General features: G+C 46.4%; 1 protein-coding gene across 2 annotated transcripts in view; it reads right to left on the bottom strand.

Moving 5' to 3' along the window:
- Positions 1–22,241, bottom strand: part of prkcab (protein kinase C, alpha, b) — a gene marked incomplete at both ends in the record, with an annotated part of 156,448 nt that overhangs the window by 84,932 nt on the left and 49,275 nt on the right. For both annotated transcript variants that reach the window (XM_080856437.1, XM_080856436.1), the window contains one exon: positions 18,613–18,695. In XM_080856437.1, coding sequence (XP_080712563.1) covers positions 18,613–18,695 — 83 coding nt within the window. The remainder of the gene's footprint in view (positions 1–18,612; positions 18,696–22,241) is intronic.

A 22,241-nucleotide genomic window follows, 5' to 3' on the forward strand; every position in this document is an offset into this window, starting at 1 on the left:
CTAGTTTGAATACCTTATCAGGACTTTAGTATTCTTGTATTTAGAATATTTTACATTGTACTGTATTTGTAAAATTATAAACAAATACAAAGTGCAACCATTGATGACCGAGACCTAAACATCAATACAGTGAGCCTAGCCACAGTGGACCATGTTCTAAGGCAGAACACCTCGAGAATGAAGCAGGTGTACAGGGTGCCTTTTGACAGATGCAGTCTAGCTTTTTTGTCCTTTTTATTTTACATTTTTCTTTCTTTTTTTGTTGACTGTATCAATATCCTATTGTTTGTTCTGTGTAAATCATCTACACATTCGGTTGTGTTTGCTCTGATGTAAAGGCTACAGCACTTTTGAAAAAAAAAAGAAATCTTTACTGTAAGTCGTTTCTGTTTGTGAGTTGTTTTATATTTGAGTTAAAACATTATACAGTTACAATATTTTACAACAGGAGAAAGCGTACAGTAACACTGGAGATGAAAAGGCATAATACTCCTGATAAGGCCTTCATACTAGTGTAGTGTGGCACATCAGTGTTCAATCAATGCTTAGAATGTCTACTCAAATAATGGTCTGCGTTTGTTGTTTGAAAACAAAATACCCTTTTGAGGTGACATAATAGTGTTTTGAAACCAAAGTGTCATTTTGCAGGAGATATAAAGGGTTATGCATTTTGTGTGAGTGGTTTTGGGATTTGTGTTGCGAGCTAAGAGAAACCGAGGCATGCTTTGAAAAAAATTTGTTTTAGGAACAGAGAAAAACTGTAGTAACCAGTTCCACCTATGCAAATGGAGGAGATTGATTTCAAACCAAGTGAATTAGGTACCTGCGTGTATAGCAGAATAAAACAGAGAAGACGGAGGAAGCAGAGAGGTCGAGCAGGACAGATGAAAAACTAATTATAAATTAATTTAGCCAACTTTTGACTAAGCCACTTTAAATGAATATACTGCTCAGTTCCAGGGAGAGAGAGGACTGCTGTCAGGATCCTGCTCGGTCCATTTTGTGTTTGCCTGTTTTGTCTCGTGTTTCTTGTGTGTGTTCTCCATGTGTTTCCCTGCGTTTGTTTTTACATGTGCTCTTTGTGTTTTTGTTATGCCATGTGTTTTCTGTTTTGTCCTAAGACTCCGCCCCCACCTGCCCTCTGTCACTTCCTGGATTCCCTGTCACCAATAACCACACCTGTCCGTTAATCAGTCCACTCATTGTCTTAATTAGTTTCTCCTGTCCCCTGTTTGTTTCCCACCAATTGAATGTCTCCCTTCTAGTATTTAAGTTCAGTCTCCCCAGTGTTCCATGTCTGATCGTCACTTAAAGTCTGTATGAAAGACTCTGTCTGTCTGTCCGTCCGTGATTCTAGAGTTTAACTCTTCCACCTTCCCTGATTATCTGCCGGTGTGAGATAAGTTCTTGGTTTTTGTATTTTTCTCTTTTGCTCTGCCTGCTTTGTTTTTGGATCTTTTGTGTGTTACCTTTTGGACTCTGACTTTTTGCATCTTTTATGTTTTGACTTTTTGAACCCTTTTTGGTAACCTGTTTGTGGACAAATAAACACAAGTTTTGCCAGCAATTTGGGTCTGCTATTGGGTCTCTTTTCCCTCCCTACGGAACCTAACAGTACGATCAGACCAAGATGGACCCAGCGGACCCAAACCTGATGGAGAACAGACAAACACAGTTTGACCCGTATTGTACATCGTTTGATTTTAAAGCTAATGAGGCCATACATCTGCTCCCGTGGGAGATCTTTTGGGACGGTGAGTCAGCGAGTGGAGAGGACTGGGTTACTGATGACGAGTTCTCAGAGGATGAGTGGTCTGAGAGTGGCGTCATTGAGCCCGAACCCGGACCCAGCCGAGACTCTCTGTTTGAGGGTAGTCGGTTGGCTATCCGGCCAACCCCGTTCAGAACACCACCTCTGGTCTCGCCACAACCAGTTCCTGAACCCGGACCCTGCCGAGACGCTCTGTTTGCGGGTAGTCGGTTGGCCATCCGTCCAACCCCATTCAGAACGCCACCTCTGTTCTCGTCCCCTCCGCTTCCAGCACCCCCTTATGATATTGAGGAGGATGTCAGCGAGTGGATCGATGGGGGCTTTATATTGGGGGACCGCTTTTTTGAGAAGCCAGCCAGTGCTGATGACTGGGAGGCCTATGACTCTGAGGATGACTCGGATGAGGAGGAAGAGATGGACACAGCTTCCGCCCCTGCTCAGATGACCGCCGTCGCCCCAGTTGCTCCCGCACCTAAGACTCCATCTCCAGCACCTCCTGCACCTCTCACACCAGGGCCAGTGCCAGCACCCTGCCGGATCCCCGTTCCAACACTCCACTGTGAGCCCGGTGGGTGGATCGGTGGGGGTTATTTCATGCGTGATCAGCACTTCATCTACACCGATGAGCTGGAAATGGCGGACACGACTCCTGCTCCAGCTCCCCAGTTAACCCCTGCTCCTCGTCCAGCGTCCGCCCCCCAGCTGACTCCTGCACCTCTTCAAGCTCCAGCTTCCCGGCTGACCCCTGCACCTCCTCGAGCTCCAGCTCCCCGGCTGACCCCTGCACCTCTTCGAGCTCCAGCTCCCCGGCTGACCCCTGCACCTCTTCGAGCTCCAGCTTCCCGGCTTAACCCTGCACCTCTTCGAGCTCCAGCTCCCCGGCTGACCCCTGCACCTCTTCGGGCCCCAGATGCCCGGCTGACTCCTGCGCCTCGTCGGACTTCAGCCCCTGAGCCATTCCGCTCTCCTACAGCTCCTGCTGCTGCTGCCCCCGCAGCTGCTACCCCTGCTGCTGCGTCTCCTGCAGCTGCTCCTCCTGCATCCACTGCAGCCACTCCTGCTTCTGCCCAGGCATCTCCAGCTCCAGCAACCCGGCCTACCCCTGCACCTCGCAGGGCTCTAGCTCCAGCGTCAGCTCCAGCAACCCGGCCTACCCCTGCACCTCGCAGAGCTTTTGCTCTAGCCCCAGAGTCATTCCATGCCCCTGTCCGCAGTGTCCCGACTGCCCCTGTCCGCAGTGTCCCGACTGCCCCTGTCCGCAGTGTCCCGACTGCCCCTGTCCGCAGTGTCCCGACTGCCCCTGTCCGCAGTGTCCCGACTGCCCCTGTCCGCAGTGTCCCGACTGCCCCTGTCCGCAGTGTCCCGACTGCCCCTGTCCGCAGTGTCCCGACTGCCCCTGTCCGCAGTGTCCCGACTGCCCCTGTCCGCAGTGTCCCGACTGCCCCTGTCCGCAGTGTCCCGACTGCCCCTGTCTCCAGTGCCCTGACTGCCCCTGTCTCCAGTGCCCATGTCTCCTGTGCCCCTGTCTCGAGTGCCCATGTCTCCTGTGCCCCTGTCTCGAGTGGCCATGTCTCCTGTGCCCCTGTCCCAGGTTCTCTTGTCCTTGTCCCAGGTGTCCCTATCCCAGGCACCTGTGTCCCTGTCCCAGGTTCTCCTGCCCCTGTCCCGAGCGCTCCTGTCCCGAGCACCCCAGGCGCCCCTGTCCCAGGTGTTCCTATCCTGGTCGAGGAGGCGTGTTGTGACCTCCTCGCCCCCAACAAGGCTCCCAGTCGCCTGCCTCATTCGGGGCGTCCACCCGGCCAACTGCCAAAGACTCTGCCCCTGTCTGACCACTCATCCGGCCGGCCACCAGATACTCTGCCCCTGTTTGGGTCCCCATCCGGGTGGCCACCAGATACTCTGCCCCTGTTCGGGCCCTCATCCGGCCAGCCACCAGATACTCTGCCCCTGTTTGGGTCCTCATCCAGCCGGCCACCAGATACTCTGCCCCTGTTTGGGTCCTCATCCGGCCGGCCACCAGACACTCTGCCCCTGTTTGGCCGCTCGTCCGGTCGGCCGCCAGACACTCTGCCCATGATTGTCCACCGACCCGGTCATCCACCAGGCTCTTCGGTCGTCCACCCGGCTAGCTTCCTGACCCGTGGTCTGTGTCCAGCTTTCTGCCCACCTGCCTTGCCCTTGACCCCCTCCACCCACCCTACGCGGACTCTTTCAGGTTTTGCAAAGGCCGTCTGGAATCCGGCCCTTAGGGAGGGGGTACTGTCAGGATCCTGCTCGGTCCATTTTGTGTTTGCCTGTTTTGTCTCGTGTTTCTTGTGTGTGTTCTCCATGTGTTTCCCTGCGTTTGTTTTTACATGTGCTCTTTGTGTTTTTGTTATGCCATGTGTTTTCTGTTTTGTCCTAAGACTCCGCCCCCACCTGCCCTCTGTCACTTCCTGGATTCCCTGTCACCAATAACCACACCTGTCCGTTAATCAGTCCACTCATTGTCTTAATTAGTTTCTCCTGTCCCCTGTTTGTTTCCCACCAATTGAATGTCTCCCTTCTAGTATTTAAGTTCAGTCTCCCCAGTGTTCCATGTCTGATCGTCACTTAAAGTCTGTATGAAAGACTCTGTCTGTCTGTCCGTCCGTGATTCTAGAGTTTAACTCTTCCACCTTCCCTGATTATCTGCCGGTGTGAGATAAGTTCTTGGTTTTTGTATTTTTCTCTTTTGCTCTGCCTGCTTTGTTTTTGGATCTTTTGTGTGTTACCTTTTGGACTCTGACTTTTTGCATCTTTTATGTTTTGACTTTTTGAACCCTTTTTGGTAACCTGTTTGTGGACAAATAAACACAAGTTTTGCCAGCAATTTGGGTCTGCTATTGGGTCTCTTTTCCCTCCCTACGGAACCTAACAACTGCCAACGACGTATCTCAAAACATTTTTTTTTGCGATAGCAAGCCATTTGTCAACCAAATGAAAATCAATTATCATAGGAGTATAATTGTTCAATAATAATATCAGTCCCAAAAAAACTCCAGCCTTCACAGAATATTCTAGACTCTGTTCTGTGGTGTAATGTCACCTGACTCATTCTTCCACCATCGTCCCTATCCCTTCTAACACTTTAACTATCTTTAATCTTGATGTTTGGGGATATCTCTTTGAGGAATGGTGGGCAGCTCCAGCCTGGGCTGGGTGGAGCAGCTGCAGAGGCCAGGAGGAGGGCAGGTCGCCCACACGCCACACGCACAGACCCCACACGCCATACGGGCCAGCAGGAGGATGGCACCCGTCCAGCACTCGCCATGTGAGAGAACACGAGAGAGAGAGAGAAAGAGAGATTATGGGAGTGAGGGAGGGAGAGAGGGAGACGGGGAGAAAAACAGGGAGAGCGATAAAGAGAGATTACGGGAGTGAGAGAACACGAGAGAGAGAGAGAGAAACAGAGAGAAAGAAAGGGAGAGATTACGGGAGTGAGGGAGGGAGAGAGAGGGAGAGAGAAAGAGAGAGAGGGAGAGAGAAAGAGAGATTACGGGAGTGAGGGAGGGAGAGAGATAGAGAGAGACAGAGAGAGGGAGAGAGGGAGAGATTACGGGAGTGAGGGAGGGAGAGATGGCTCAGGAGAAAGATAAGGTGGGAGAGGAAGAAGGAGAAAGGAGGAAAAAAGAGAGAAATCAAGTGGCTTGAGGTACAGTGGGAACAAGAGTGAGTGATAGACAAAGAGAGAGAGGGAGGGAGAGGGAGAAAATGAGATGGAGAGTGAAAGAGCCGTGTGGCCTCCATGCTGTTGAGGCTGCACTAGTTCAGGAGTGAGAGCATGCTGCTCTGTTCCATAACCAACCATCTGAGCCCCGCTTCTCGGTACTACATCTCGGAGCACTCAGGCCAAGGGCTTCTCTGCGGTGCACCTTACACTTTTGCCCTTAAGAACTCTGGTGGGTTTCTCTTCTGCCCTCCCCAGAATGACCTGAACACTCCCCGGATCCCTCTAGGAACATGTTCCCAGGGAAATAATTATGCTAATGCTAACACACACACTTCCATTTCCTTTAACTCAGATTTGACCTTGGAGCACACGCAGGACCCTCTCTGCTCATAATAGCAAAGACATCATTTTGCTCTCCCCTCTCCTTCTATTCCCCAATATTCTGTCTGATAAAATCATTGGTGTGTCTGTTTGAGAACAACAACTGAAGGCTAACTGTTTGCCAAACAGGACTGACAAATGGGGCAAAGCAATTGGAGACTGCTGTCGGAGGCAACTTCAAGTTTCTCTGTGGGTTTTTTTGTGACTGCCATAAGACCAGACATGGTTGTATTCTGAGTGTTAGTGAGTTTATTAAACTGAGTAATGGTTCTCTTTGAAGATGCGGTTGAGGAAGCCTCTGATAGGAGGAAGCTACAGTATGTGTAACTTGTAGTGGAAGCGAGGGAACAAGGTTGGCAAGCACACAGAAGACCAGTTGTTATGGGCGTTAGAAGCTTTGTAGCTAAATCAACCACAACACTTCTGTTTTCAATGAGGGTTATTCAAAGAAGCTTTATAGGAGTTGTCTGAGACTACTGCAAAAGCAAGCCAGTGGTTATGGCTGAGGCGCTCACAGCCTATTTGGGGACGTGTGAATTAATCTGTACTACATAAAGAAGCCTGATGTCGTGCCCAGACCTCATCTCCCAGTATATTCCCTTACCCTGATCTGGGTTCAAAATTCTGGGGAACTCTCCCCCTCCCTCCCTACCTTTCCTTACCCTAACTTAGGTTTGTATCCAACTCCTACCCTTACCGGGCCTAACTAGGGTTTGCAATCTTTTTGAGGTGTATCCTGAGGTGTATCTGTTGTTGTCCCTGGTATTCACAAATGCCCTATGTGAGTATGTAGAGATCTGGGACACCTTCTGGAGGTGTTGTGGACCTAATGCCCTATGCCATCACGAGTATGTAGAGGTCTGGGACACCTTCTGGAGGTGTTGTGGACCTACTTCAACGAAAGAAACATGTCCATTTGACAACCCCAGTGAAAAACTTAGGAACGCATCTCTGGTGTTGTTTAGTATTGCTAAGCATCTGTATGATGGGTGTAGTGCACCCTGCTGTGTAATTATAGGCTATAGGCTAGGTTGTTGGGTGTGAGTGCTTGCATGTGACTAAGAGAGGATTGGCCACTATGGGAAGTCCCCAATCAATAGCACAAGGAATTTAACTTTTCCTTTGTATAACAAAAAAAATCGCTCTCTTTTTTTTTATCTTCAGACAAATTTAAGCTAATAGTCAACGCCACCAGATTCCTGGTAACTCAATAAAGAAACAATCTTTAAATTGGCCAAAACTATGACTCATGACTGAATTCTCAGTGGAAATGTTTGGTGTTCAGGAGATCACAATACAAACTGCATCCACTTCTCTCTGATGCCTTACTAACAGCTAATGAGAGTGGGTGAGGAACACAGCTAGATAATTGGCTGGCATGGATCTCAATGTCTTGCTCAATCCGCTTCCCTGGTCCTCTTTTCCCCCTGCCGCCTCAGTTTCCTTCTTTCCAGCGTGACGCCCTCTCACATCCCTCCTGTTGGAGCTAAGGACCACGGTGGCAAACAGGATTCCGATATGGTGCTGCTCTGCGCCACATGAGACTAATGAGTCGCACTGCTAATAAGCAGCAGAAATAAAATTACTACTGCCAACCCCCCCCCCACCCCCACTCCAACCACACACACACACACACACACACACACACACACACACACACACACACACACACACACACACACACACACACACACACACACACACGCACACACACACACGCACACACAGTGGAATTACATAACCGGAAAAAAAATAATCCTTTTATCAGTCATTTGTACTTTTCTTTTTGATTCTCTATGGAACATCTAGCGCAGTCTGGAACAAATTATTTTCTACAAAGTTTTCTGAAAAGTTTGAAAGACTATTTTTCCTGCATATATAAACTCTGATCAGCACAATGTGACACAAATAGCTTGTTAAATGTCACCGCCAAAAACTACCAGTTTTGATTGAACTGACTTAGAAAGTATGAGTGTGACTACTTGGTATTGACAAGTCCTGGATGCTTCATGTCAACATACAGTATGTGCGCCCTCCCTCTTCCTACTCCACGAGACATGTCACAAAAGCATTCTGGTGTTCAAAAACTATTTCTTAGAATTGCTTGTAGATTAGTGGATCAGTGCTTGCTAACAAAGCTACCCTAAAAGATGATTCATATGGTACAACATAGACTCATTATTATCAGCATTAGCCTGTATGACTAAGCTGCATAATGAATGTGTCCGGATTTTCTGAGGTAAATGACTCACAGGTATTTCAAGTTGTGATATTCCATGTAGTCACTGATACAATCAACAAGCATGAGCCGGACAGAGAAAATAAAGCAATTACTTCTTCATTGTGACTCGAGCAGGCAATTAGCAAACTCAGTACCTGGAGAGAAAGAGAGGCAAACCGTGATGGAACTCTGAGGACAAGAGCGTTATACACAATCAGCCAAATCAGAGAACCTTACAAAAGTGTATTAGGAACCTGTGCTCAGATGCTGCTGGTGCACTCAGATCTTGCAATGGTGTCTAGCATACGCTTCCCCTTTACCATATTCTAGGATTACTACTGGACACCACTAGCTGTGACTAGACTCGATGCACAAGACATAGAACGTTAGTCTCCACAAGTATCGCTAAACAACAACTGCTGCCCACCATTCAACCTTTCCTCCTCCACTCCCAGACAGCAGCGTGTGATGGTGGGGGAACCGGGCCTTTACCTCCAATTAGTGACAACTGATTCATGGACAGATGTGTAATGAGGTGATTCAACATGGGTCATCAACAAAGCCTAATTAACCACATGGTGAGGGATAGCTGAGATGTCTCTGTAGAACTATGCACCACAACACTCTGTACCCAATCTATTACATGCATTACATTTGATATGAAGGTTAGAAATTCAACTTACTACACTACACCAATGGCTCCATAAAAATGAACTGCCACTACTTTTTTCATTATCTATAATCTAAACCTCATATTTCACAAAGAACGCCAATCCCTGGTCTCCCTGTTGCAATGAAACCCTAACCAGTCCTATAAAGACTGAGAGGGGGATAGTGCCGAGTCCTGTTTCCTCCACAACCCAACCTGTCTGTGTCATAGAGGAGCTGGTGACAGGAAGTAGTAAAGCTTGCCTGAATTTCTCCAGACAGGAGTTTATAAGTCATCAGATAATGAGCTGTTCCTCTTCAGTGGTCCAGACAGGAGTTTATAAGATCAGATAATGATCTGTTCCTCTTCAGTGGTCCAGACAGGAGTTTATAAGTCATCAGATAATGAGCTGTTCCTCTTCAGTGGTCCAGACAGGAGTTTATAAGATCAGATAATGAGCTGTTCCTCTTCAGTGGTCCAGACAGGAGTTTATAAGTCATCAGATAATGAGCTGTTCCTCTTCAGTGGTACAGACAGGAGTTTATAAGATCAGATAATGAGCTGTTCCTCTTCAGTGGTCCAGACAGGAGTTTATAAGAGATAATGATCTGTTCCTCTTCAGTGGTCCAGACAGGAGTTTATAAGTCATCAGATAATGAGCTGTTCCTCTTCAGTGGTCCAGACAGGAGTTTATAAGATCAGATAATGATCTGTTCCTCTTCAGTGGTCCAGACAGGTTCTAGATGGCTTGTTTGGCAGTGCATATATGTCTAAGGCCTTCAGGGGCGTAAGCCAGGATTCAATATGTGTACTGCCATCACTGCAGTAGGTTGATACTTGTTGGAAGTGTTTTATGTTCTATGACAGAACTACAACAAATATAATGTTTATGCATTATAAAATGCAAACCACATTGTTGCATATCAGGTGGATTTCTTACGTGAAGGTTGAATCATTAAGTTAGGCAAAAGGTGATGCTAACAGTCCACAGATAACTCCACAGACTAAATCTATCTGATGTCAGAGTTAGGCTATCCGTGTGCTATGAATGCTGGGACAGACCCTTTGTATATTTTCATATTTTATGCATATTTTATGGTTTGATTTCATCTTAATGACCATGGAGAATTGTGGGTTTCAAGGCCAGACCAGTTGAAAACCACTGGTGTAGAAGATCTTTGCTTAGCCAGTGACAGAATGTATCTAACAAAGGCCATCAAACGTGACAAGGCCAGCACGTCCTGTTGGGCCCCACTACCAAGACACCCAGGTGTCAAATACAGTTTGTCTTTAGTCAGGACAGATTTGTCCTGGTCACTTGGGGAGATGCTGTGGCACAGAGGAGGTTTGGGCCTCAACTCTGCAGGGTCTCACCTCCCCCTCTCTCACTCTTTGTGTCTCACCTCCCCCGCTCTCCCTCTCCCCCTCTCTCACTCTTTGTGTCTCACCTCCCCCGCTCTCCCTCTCCCCCTCTCTCACTCTTTGTGTCTCACCTCCCCCGCTCTCACTCTCCCCCTCTCTCACTCTTTGTGTCTCACCTCCCCCGCTCTCCCTCTCCCCTGCTCTCCCTCTCCCCCTCTCTCACTCTTTGTGTCTCACCTCCCCCGCTCTCCCTCTCCCCCTCTCTCACTCTTTGTGTCTCACCTCCCCCGCTCTCCCTCTCCCCCTCTCTCAGTCTTTGCGTCTCACCTCCCCCTCTCCCCCTCTCTCACTCTTTGTGCATCACCTCCCGTGCTCTCCCTCTCCCCTGCTCTCCCTCTCCCCCTCTCTCACTCTTTGTGTCTCACCTCCCCTGCTCTCCCTCTCCCCCTCTCTCACTCTTTGTGTCTCACCTCCCCTGCTCTCCATCTCCCCCGCTCTCCCTCTCCCCCTCTCTCACTCTTTCTGCTTGACATGGATGCTCTCATCAGAAAGCAATACAACAGAGAAAAACACCACCCGGCACGCACGCACACACACACACACACACACACACACACACACACACACACACACACAAAAACTGCAGAAAAGCACAGCCACATCCCTGTCAGCTGTGGTTAAGAGAAAATAACAAGCCCACACAATTTAAAAAACCTTAAGTGAGGAAAAGCAAGCACCATTGTGTTTCTAAGGATCACTGGTAACTAGGTTACAGGCTACAGCCAAGAGATAATTTAAATGAATCATACATAATGCTTAAATGCGATGGTCTTATGACTTCCATCCAAAAGGAGCTTGTTAGATACAAAGGCTCTATGGTGAGTGTTGTCTCCCAGCCCCAACCCCTTTAGAACCCTGGGAGTCTGTAACAAGTCTGTGTTACATTACTAACACACACTACTTTGCACATTGCACATCCATATTGCATTTTGCAGTCCACTTTCACTTTCCACTTTACTTCCCTATATACATTGTTTATATATTTTATCGTATATATTGTGTTCTCTTTGTTCTTACGTGTAGTACTTATTGTGTTTGTATATTTTAAGTTATGTGTAGTACTTATTGTGTGTGTATATTTTATGTTATGTGTAGTACTTATTGTGTTTGTATTCTTATGTTTACTGTATGCACCTACTTACCAAAACAAATTCCAGGTAGGTGTAAACCTACTTGGCAATAAACTCAATTCTGATTCTGATTCTGATCACCAGAGACCTGGCAGACAAGGTAACACACAGCAGCTTTCAGCTGTAAATTGTCCTTCTTTGTTTTTCAATCTGTAATGGTGTAGTCCATGACATGGCTAACTGAGCCTGAGGATCTCAGTTGCAGCACAGAGACAGTACATTCCACAGGCATTCGTCATTAACTCCACTGAGAGCCTATCGTGCCAACACATCTAGATTGATATTTAGAGGACAGTTTTACTACAGTGGCTGTAAAATCGAATGAATTATTGATGCACAAAATGTAAGTTATTGCCCTCCTTTGAGAGTCAAACCCATGGTCTATTCACAAACCAAAGAACAAGCCCATTCAAATGATCTTTTGTCCTGTCGTCAACAGACTGCAACAATGCAAATAAAAGAGCATTTCATTGCTGTAATCACTAATGACCTGATTACACAGGAAAGAGCAAGCGGAGAGCGGAGAGTGTTTCAGTGCTCCAACGCTGTGTAGATTAGGATCTAAAGAGACTGGGGCATTCTCCTGCTTTGTCTTATCGTCCCCCTCACACATGTTAGGTCACCGCTCCAACAGAGACCTCGAAGAGAGAGAGGGAGAAGAGGAGAGAGGGGGCTTAAGAGGGGAGCAGAGAGAGGGAGGGAGGGATGGAGGGATGGAGAGAGAGAGAGGGGGAGAGGGAAGGAGAGCGAGAGAGAGAGTGAGAGAGGGAGAGGGAGGGAGAGAGAGAGAGAAGGAGGGATAGAGGGAGAGAGAGAGAGAGAGAAAGAGAGAGAGAGAGAGAGAGAGAGAGAGAGAGAGAAAGAGAGAGAGAGAGAGAGAGAGAGAGAGAGAGAGAGAGAGAGAGAATGGTCTCTGACATATTACACTGCTCCAAAGATCCACATGATGTTGCGGAGGTTTGCTTCGGTAAATCACTTGAACAGGGCTCCCCGTAATTGCAAAGGGCAGCGTGATCTACTTCTGTGCTCTCCAAAGCCTCAGGAGAGGATTGGGGTAGGGGTGATGGCTGAGATAAAGGTGTGAGCTTGGGAACTGGAGTAAAGATCAAATTTCAAACAGTGGGGGTGCTTCGATAACCATAATAGTTAGAGATACTGACTTTAATATGGGTGAGGTACCTTATAACTGCTTGCTGTCAACCAAAATCACCCACTAACAATGCCTTTGTTGTGAAGAAATATTGTTCAGTCTTGTTGCTATACCCTGTGCATTACTTATCTCATGGATTGCGAGGTCCAGGGTTATATTTGTTGAGCTTCCGTGGGGTTGTTTTAACTGAACACATTGACAAAATGTCAGTTCATGTAAGCACTGAGTGAAAGACATAAGTCTAATTTGAATGTTAGTTATTTTATTGAGCAGAAGATGAACAGATAGATATACGTAGGTTGAATCGGTCAAATCTGAGTTTGGTTTGGCTGCTTCAGAATTCTGGGACATTGATGTCAATAGGAGCGAGGTCATGGATGTGTCGCCATGACAACACCACTAATATGGACATCATGAGTCCACATGAAGAGAAACCAATCCAGGGGACCAGGCAGGAAAAGAAAATTCAATTTTCAGCTTGTAATCACCTAAGGGCTATGATTTCATTACCACAGCTGCTAAGGACTTCCTGATGAAACCGCCTCTTCTTCCCCCGTATGCATGTATGTGTGTGTGTGTGTGTGTGTGTGTGTGTGTGTGTGTGTAAGTGTGTGTGTGTGTGTGTGTGTGTGTGTGTGTGTGTGTGTGTGTGTGTGTGTGTGTGTGTGTGTGTGTGTGTGTGTGTGTGTGTGTGTGTGTGTCTGTGTGTCTGTGTGTGTGTGAGTGTGTGTGAGTGTGTGCGTATGTCACGGTCTTCCACACTACCTTATTCACTCTGAAGCTACGACAATCATACAGTAATGGAATCCCTTGTTCCAACTGTCACACAAATGAGTGAGTTCCTCTGTCTGATGTTAATGCTACCTCATGATGTCCTCACAGTGTACTACAAATGGTCATTTGATAAAGTCTTGTGGCAGATTAATCAACAGACTGTATCTTTTATTTGCAGATTGTGGCAATAGTGGCTGCTGACGCTCTCAGGTCTTTATGCAGAGCAGAGTCTTGACTAAGGAGCTTGAGATACTTCACTTCACTTCACTTCTTCCCCATCTTTTCATTGAGATGCAGAGCAGAGGCTTCACTGAGGAGCTTGAGATGCTTAGCCTCCTCTGATCTCTGATTGGTACAACCAGGCAAAAGCAGCATTAGCTGCCTTCTGAGCCAGCAGGAAAATAAGCTGAGAGATGTTTTCTCTCAGGAAAGCATGGCTGCAGTTTTTCACTTATCTTTTCCAATCGTTACACCTGCTCTTGCAGGTGAGTAACACAACTGTGCTTTACAATCATGACACTGCAGAAGAAATTCGCAATGTTTTTATGTTGCTCCTTTCCGTTTCTTTCTCTAAGATTGAAGAAACTGAGACTGGGAAACTGACCTTTAAAGTGGCGTTATGCAGTAATTGTACTTCAGGATTAGAGTTAGGATAAGCAGTTTTACCTTAGAATAATTGGGCCGCTACAATTACTTTTAATATGAAGAATCGGTTCATATTACTAAATGCCCGGTTTTTCCTGTATGCCAAACTAGTAAGTAGCTTATTTTCCGTCTCACTTTGTCTTGTGTTGCACTTGCTTGATGTTTGACTGTGTTAGGACAGTTGTTGACTAACTAGTTTGTCAAAGTGTCAGAGTGAGCACATTTCAAGAGGTTTCGCTAGTTTTCTTCTCTAGCATCTCATTAGTGATTAGCAATGAATCCGTTATGCTGCTTTAACATGATGCACATTCACACTCTGTACTATCATGCTCCACCTAAAACTACGCTTAATAGCTCTAACTTCCCTAACTTATTCACATGATCCACTCATTCTCTGTGAACATGCATCATTCCCTGGCTCTCTGATGTATCCATTTGAGTGGAAAGAAGATAGAAGGGGAAAAAACTGAAAATCATTGAAGAGATGGTAACCCATTTGTCTCAATTGTGCAACACTTGTAGAAGAGGTTCCAGACATCTCCCAAGGCCCAAACACATCCATCAAAGCAGAACACAACAGAAGGGCCACAGAGGACAAGCTCTCTCTCTCTCTCTCTCTCTCTCTCTCTCTCTCTCTCTCTCTCTCTCTCTCTCTCTCTCTCTCTCTCTCTCTCTCTCTCTCTCTCTCGACGGGAGCTACTTCATAGAGCCATGTTCACTTCAGCCCAAAGACAATGGTGTTTTGAAAGAGGATTCACTTTTAGATGGAAGATGAAAACCTTCACATTAAAAAACAACGTATCATCCCCCTTACGGTGGTTCTGTCATTTCAACCAGGAAATGATTGCATTCTAATAAAGAGGGATGTTGAAAGTCAACTGTTCCACAGTTTCGCTTTCAATTAGCATAGAAAAAAAAGCTTCTCTTTTTGTGCGTGTGTGTGTGTGTGTGTGTGTCTGGATGAGTTCAGATTGATTGAGCTCACTGGGAAGCCTCAAGGATTGTGAACTACCCACATTCATCCAATTACACTTTTGAGTGTGTGTGTGTGTGTGTGTGTGTGTGTTGAACATCAATCTGATGAAACACCCAAACTCTTGTGTGTGTGTGTGTGTGTGTGTGTGTGTCCATAGTTGAACATCAATCTGATGAAACACCCAAACTTTTTTCAGTGTGCCTGAGCAAGACTGCTTCCAAAGGCATGGTAGCCTGCCTGCTAGCCTTGTTTACTAGTCTTCACCATTGATTGAAGAATTTCAGTGCCCAGTCTGACTCTGTTTTCTGTGTATCTGAAAAAATAAATACTTGAACTTGAACTTCATTAATGTAGATATGGAGTGTGAAGTGTGCAGTCCTTTTAATCCTCTCTAAATAATGAAATGCTACAAAATTCAGCCCATTTATGTGGAAACAGGAATTAAGAGGATTAGTTCTACTCTTTGATTATATGTCACAAAAGGGAAAAGAAAATGGCCAAGACAAAGCCAGATTGCTGAGAACTAAAAGAGAGCTGGTAGCTTGTGTGCTTTGATATGAGCTGGATAGGGACAGGATTGACAACTGGATCACACCACTAATGACATCCTCTGCGTTCAGCCCTGCATGTCATTTCAACAGCGTCAGTGTACGTACATCTCATTCAAACACTGAAAGGCCCCTTAGACCGTCAGTTAGAGTCTCTCCCACTTGTGCGTAAATACAGCTGGGCTTAGCTTCAATGGATTAAGCTGTTAACATCTAAAAGTTGATCTTTTCAACCCACATCTTGTAGTGTCAGGACCTATCATGCACAGCATGATCAGCCCCGCCTTTTCACTGAGGGATTCTCACTCATCTGTTTCTCTGTGGCACTCTCTCTGCCAACACTAGCCAACCTAAATATACATCATTGGCCAGGCACTTGTTTGTTTTCATATAGATGAGTGATCAAACGGTAGAAAAAGAAGAGCTACAGGCCAGAGGGACACACATGCGCTCTGCATGTCTCTATCTGATGACATACACACACATACAAGGTAAAACACACACACACACACACACACACACACACAAACACAATCTCACTCACACTCACAAATACACACTTCCACATACACATCTTACATAGGGACACTTACAAACCCATGGACTATTTAGGGGTTTGTCTGTGTGTGTGTGTGTGTGTGAGAGAGAGAGAGAGAGAGAGAGAGAGAGAGAGAGAGAGAGAGAGAGAGAGAGAGAGAGAGAGAGTGACAGAGCAAGAGAGAGAATTACCATTATTATTTTTAATGTTTTTTTTTTTAATGTATTATTATTGTTGTTGTTATTGTTTTAGTGCTTTAGCAACAGTGTATCGCACATTCATGCCAATAAAGCCAATTGAATTGAAAATTGAATTGAGAGAAAGAGAGAGAGAGAGAGAGAGACGATGTGTGTGTGTGTGTGTGTGTGTGTGTGTGTGTGTGTGTGTGTGTGTGTGTGTGTGTGAGAGAGAGAGAGAGAGAGAGAGAGAGAGAGAGAGAGAGAGACGATGTGTGAGTGTATGATGTAAGTGAGGCACTGAGAGCTGAGAGATGTGTGTGTGTGTGTGTGTGTGTGTGTGTGAGAGACATAGAGAGAGAGCGAGAGAGACAGAGAGAGAAATATATATATAGAGAGAGAGATGATGTGTTTGTGTGTGTGTGTGTGTGTGTGTGTGTGTGTAAGGGAGAAAGAGAGAGAGAGAGAGAGAGAGAGAGAGAGAGAGAGAGAGAGAGAGAGAGAGAGAGAGAGATGTGTGTGTGTTTGATGTAAGTGAGGCACTGAGAGCTGAAGGCCTATCAAGGACAGGAGCCTAGGGCTGACGAGGAAGAGGAAGCTACTGTTGCATAAAACACCACACAATAAAACCCCACATCTACACAATCACCATCACACACACACACGCACACACACACACACGCAACAAGAGACAGAAGAGACACAAGGGTGACAGAGAGAGAGAGAAAGAAAGGATTGAGCGAGAGACAAGAGAGAGAGAAGGGGAAAGAGAGAGGGGGGAGTGAGAGAGACAGAGAGGAAGAAAGGGTCGTGAAAGGACTTTTGGTAGGCCGGTTCCCAAGCCTTCATTCAACTGGACAGCTCAGAAGACAACATTCCTGTCAGCTGGGAAGCGTTGCCTTTGAGCCAACACGCATCATTATGCAAGTCAAACACTTTCTTACATACATATACATAATGGGCCCTATTTAGACGATCAGAAACGCAAGTAGGACGGCGCCAAACGCAAGTAGCTGTGTGGGCGGCTCTATGGCGCATTTGCTATTATAACAGCGGAAAAAACACACTTGCGCCCGGCGCAAATGTCAAATGGGTTGGTCCAAAGGAGGTTACTCAGCCATAGGTGTGGTTTGAGCGTAATATGCAATAAACCAGAGCGTCATCTCACATTCCCTTTAAGAGCGAGGAGCGCATATTCCATAGCGGCTTGTTATTATAATGGCGGAATTACCTGGAGGAAGACCGGAAAAGTTCACAGCCGAGGAGACCGACGTGAGATTTACACCAATTTTTTGGCAAGCCATATATAATTACAAGGAAAATAAAGTATTTACCACATGAGGAAATCATTGTGATCTCCATACCCAAGATATTAAAAAAATAGGCATACATCTAGCGTACACATTGACCCAAATGATTCAGGTTACAGTAATTGAAGCTGCGTGACATTTGATTTATTGTATGGCTTTGTAAAAAGCTGGGAGATAGATATATATGGGGATGCGAGAAACCCTCCAAAAGTTAGCAAAGTCAAGCAAGCATGGAAAGATATTGCCTTAATTGTTTCTGCTACGGGGCACCCGAAAACGGCTACACAATGCCGAAATAGCTATAATGACGTCCGGAGACGTGGGAAATCCAAGCTGGCAGGTAACACACGTTCTCGTGGCCTCACGGGAGGTGGATCTGCCTCGACCCAGGACCTGACGGCAGCAGAGGACATCGCCACGTCTACCCTCACGCCTGAGAGTGTGCAGGAATTTGGGGGCATGGAAATCGGCACCCAACCCAGTGCACCAGCTGACCAAACCCAAGGTACATAAATAAAGTCCACATACACAGAGATGAGTTTATAATAATACTGGCATGAAATAAATGCAACGAAGCCATACAATAAATCAAATGTCACGCAGCTTCAATTAACCTGAATCATTTGGGTCAATGTGTACGCTAGATGTATGCCTATTTTTAAAATATCTTGGATATGGATATCACAATGATTTCCTCATGTGGTAAATACTTTATTTTCCTTGTAATTATATATGGCTTGCCAAAAAATTGGTGTAAATCTCTCGTGTAGACGACAGAAGTAAAGTGTAGCCTATAGGTCCTATACTGTACGGCCAAGCACACGCGCCCTTAAAATAGCGTCTGAATACCCGCCACAGACTCTACACAATGCGCCTCTGACATTAGACTAGCTTTTTTCTGGTCAACGGCGCACTGTCGTTTTGAAACTGCAAGATACCACAAAGGAAGACTTGTGCCTGATAAACACCTTCTCTGTTCCGCCCCGCCCATGTCGGCGCAAGTTCATTTCGACGCGCGCCTCTGGAGGGAAAATCCCGCTGTGCGCCGGGTGCAAGATAGGAATGATACATGCGTCGTTGACAATGTCAATTGCGCTGGGTGCAAGATAGGGCCCAATGTGTGAGTGCGCGTGTGTGCGTGTGTGTGTGTGTGTGTGTGTGTGTGTGTGCGTGTGTGTGTGTGTGTGTCTGCACACTCGAAGTACTGGATAAGAGGGTTATGATACTTACGTCCGTGTCGGGTCCCTTATCTGCTCCCGGGCAAGAGAAGGTGACAAACTCATGGCACCGCTTATGCACCACAAAACAGCACACTGTTGAGGAGACAGAAAGAGAGAGAGAGAGAGAGAGAGAGAGAGAGAGAGGGGGGGGGGGGGGGGGGGGAGGGAGAGAGAGATTGATTTGTCATATGGTACCATGTATCATGTTTTCCACTGCCCAAACAGAGAGGAGTAGATGCAGAGACCCAGATACACACTCATCCACCACACACACACACACACACCCACACACACCCACGTACACAAACACACACACACCCACACACACACTCATGCCTCACACACATACACCCATTACATAGAAGTATACTCTTACAGGAGAACAATTGATGGATTCAGGTTCTCAGGCTCTCTCACCTGACCGGCTCCCCTAACTGTCCCACCGCAACCACAGACCTGACCTCTGACCTCAAACACACAGAATATTACACTGTGTTCTGACAGACCTGACCTCTAGCATCACTCTGTCTGTCCCAATCTTTCAGCTCAAACACACAGAATATTACACTGTGTTCTGACAGACCTGACCTCTAGCATCACTCTGTCTGTCCCACTTGTTCAGCTCAAACACACTGAATAGAATATATACACTGTGTTCTGTTCACTTTGGATTCCTCATCATGCCTCATCTCTTAACCATCAGGACAATAAGCTTGGCTGCCATGGTGCTCAGGTAGCACCTGCTTGGGAAAATGGAACTCTATAAGCTCTGGGATAGATAAGTTTGGTTTGTGAAAGGCCAATACCACATATAAGCATACACACACAACTCATATGTGTGCAGACACTTAAAGGAGTTTTCTGCAATTCTAATGCGATGCACTTCTTGTCAAATTCAGAATCAGAATCAGAATCAGATTTTATTGGCCAAGTAAGTTTGAACAAACAAGGAATTTGACCTGGTGAACTGACTCTCATTGTGCTTACACATAATATACATTACAACACAATACAAAACAAACACAACACAATAACATACAAAAAACAAAAACACAACACAACACAACACAATACAATACAATACAATACAATACAAAAACAAATGACTCCTCACTTCCACCTCCTTTAGCTGTCCGCTCACTGCGCACTCAAAACAAAAACAACTCCAGTGTTCTTACACATTCTTAGCTAAGTAAATGGAAAACAAAAAAGTACAGTGGCTCAGACCAGGTGAAAAACAATTCGAGCCAATCATCTTGTTGCTTCAGGGGCACAGAAGGGAGGGGTGTAACTGGATTGGTAAGCTCAAACATCAACAACCTTTGGCCAACATTAGATACTTGACCTTTAGGCCAAAGAGTAAAAGAAAAGGTCTGTTGGATTTCATATTTCTTAGAGCATTTCTGGTTGTCCAGGACTCTGGGTTACCTAGTCCATCAGTACCATCAGTACAGAATGGGCTCCACTCCAGGCAGGGAATCCCATCAGCACCATAAAAAGCCCAGGCCCAGTGCACTGTAAATGAAGGCCCTGAGAGAGTTCCATCAGCTCACCGCACCGGAGCATCAGGCTGCTGACACCCACCGCCGGAGACGGCAGCAGCCAGTGACATTCATCCTGTCAGAGTGTTACACAACACTGATTTGAGGGACAGCACGCTGATGCAGAGGAAACCAACAGCGCTACAGCAAGCCTTCCTGAGTGTTCACAGTCTCTTGTCAAAACCAAATCAACTTCTAGTGGTTATAGAATGATGATGCATGACGCCTGCAAGTCTGACGAGCATGTACTGTAGGTTCATGTGTTAATCTAATGGATAGTTGCTCATTGACAACTAGCACTTGTCTGCATACACACACACACACACACACACACACACACACACGCATACACACACATGATCTGACAGTGAACTGAACTGAACTGAACAGTACTGAAGATGGGGGGGTGCATAAGAAGTGAACATCTTCTGCTTTTTTTAACCAGGGTGCAACATTCCTCCACCCCTCATCCCCCTCTTCCCTTCTTTCCATCACTCCTCTGGGCAGGGAGGTGCGGAGGGGAGGGTGGGGTTGCTGCTGCCTGCAGAGCTCCCCGCAGGGTGACCTTTTCTCATCTCCCCCTCAATACGAGGCCGGATCGATGTCTCCTTTAGTCAGATGCCTTCTATGCCGTTTATCTCCCTGCCTCTCCTCTTCATGCTGAGACACAATGGACGTCTCGTTCTTCTTGGCACCAGGCAGGGAGGACCATCCCTCTCTTGCGGCGCACGCAGACAGCCAGCTGGGCTCATGACATTGTGTGTGTGTGTCCCCCTCAGAGGGGAGGATCTGGTCCTGCGGGCTACCTGTGGCTCAGGAGGAGGAGGACGTCCCTCCCTCTGATCGTGCGGTGCTACACATGCGTCTCATTTAGATCCGTCTCATCTCACGGGGAAGACAAGTGGCCACTGGATCCTTCCGCTCTCGCTGTCACAGACAACGATGTCTCCGTCTTGCACGGAACACGTCTTGATGTTTCGACAGCTCGGAAGAGGAGGGAAAAAAAGCTTGAGCTGAGAGAGGCTGAGAAGTTCAGTGATGTGCCTACTGAGTGATTCCTGGAGGTATGATCTACGCTTTAAGTCTCCAAATCACCAGCTTAAATGAAATACATTTACATTTGGATATTGAGGACGAGCTGAATAGTCATTTACATGTTCTCAACCTGAACACACACACATACACACACACACACACACACACAGAGAGAAATACATAAAACATTAGTTTGATGTGCCTGTGAGAGAAAATACATGCAAATATATGCTTTTTCAGTTTTGCTTGGAGAGTCAGAGGGAATTCATCTCTCAGGCTTCAGAACAGAACCCATAATATGCCAAGAAAAAGTAAAAGCTCAAATCAGAAGCACACGGCACAACATTAAGCCCAAACAGATTGCCCCGGCATATACTATGTACGCTGCATATGATAGTTACTTAGGGTGGTTCATTATCAGCACTGGAAATATATACTTTGTGTCGTTCATTATTGTCACACCGAAGAGGCATGAGTACTGTGAGTCATACTGGATACATCAGGCCATTAACGCGGTTCTATATTTGAGTGCTGTGTCAATAGATGTCTGTGTGTGACACATTACTGTAATGTGATGTACTGATACTTGTTGTCACATATATGTTTTATTTAGAGCTTGGAGAGCATTAGGAGAGGAGGCGGATGAGAAGTGTTATTAGGCTGAGAGCTTGTGTTCTGTCAGCTGGTCTCTGCAGATCATGTGAGCATGTCACCAGCTGGACTCCATCTGAACAGATGACAGATGACTGGTGACACGCTGCAGTCATCAGCAGCAGAGGGAGGGCCAGCACGACTGACCCCAGATCAGACCCACAGGAGACGGCGTTGGCACTGGTCAGAACAAGAGCATCGAGGATGAACTCAAAACAGATCAACCCAACAAATGCAGAAGAAAGGGCACAAAGGCTCCGCTCATCAAATCAGGATAGTAGCAGAACTGATTAAAACAAGTTTGAGGAGAGCAATGATCCGGGATTTAAAAGACGGAGGAAACGCTGATCAAATGTAGAAGAGAAGACGGTTGATGAACGAACACCGTTGATGAAATCCAGTGCAAACATAA

Source organism: Sprattus sprattus, assembly GCF_963457725.1.
Source record: "Sprattus sprattus genome assembly, chromosome: 18".
In the NCBI taxonomy this organism is placed as follows: domain Eukaryota; kingdom Metazoa; phylum Chordata; class Actinopteri; order Clupeiformes; family Clupeidae; genus Sprattus; species Sprattus sprattus.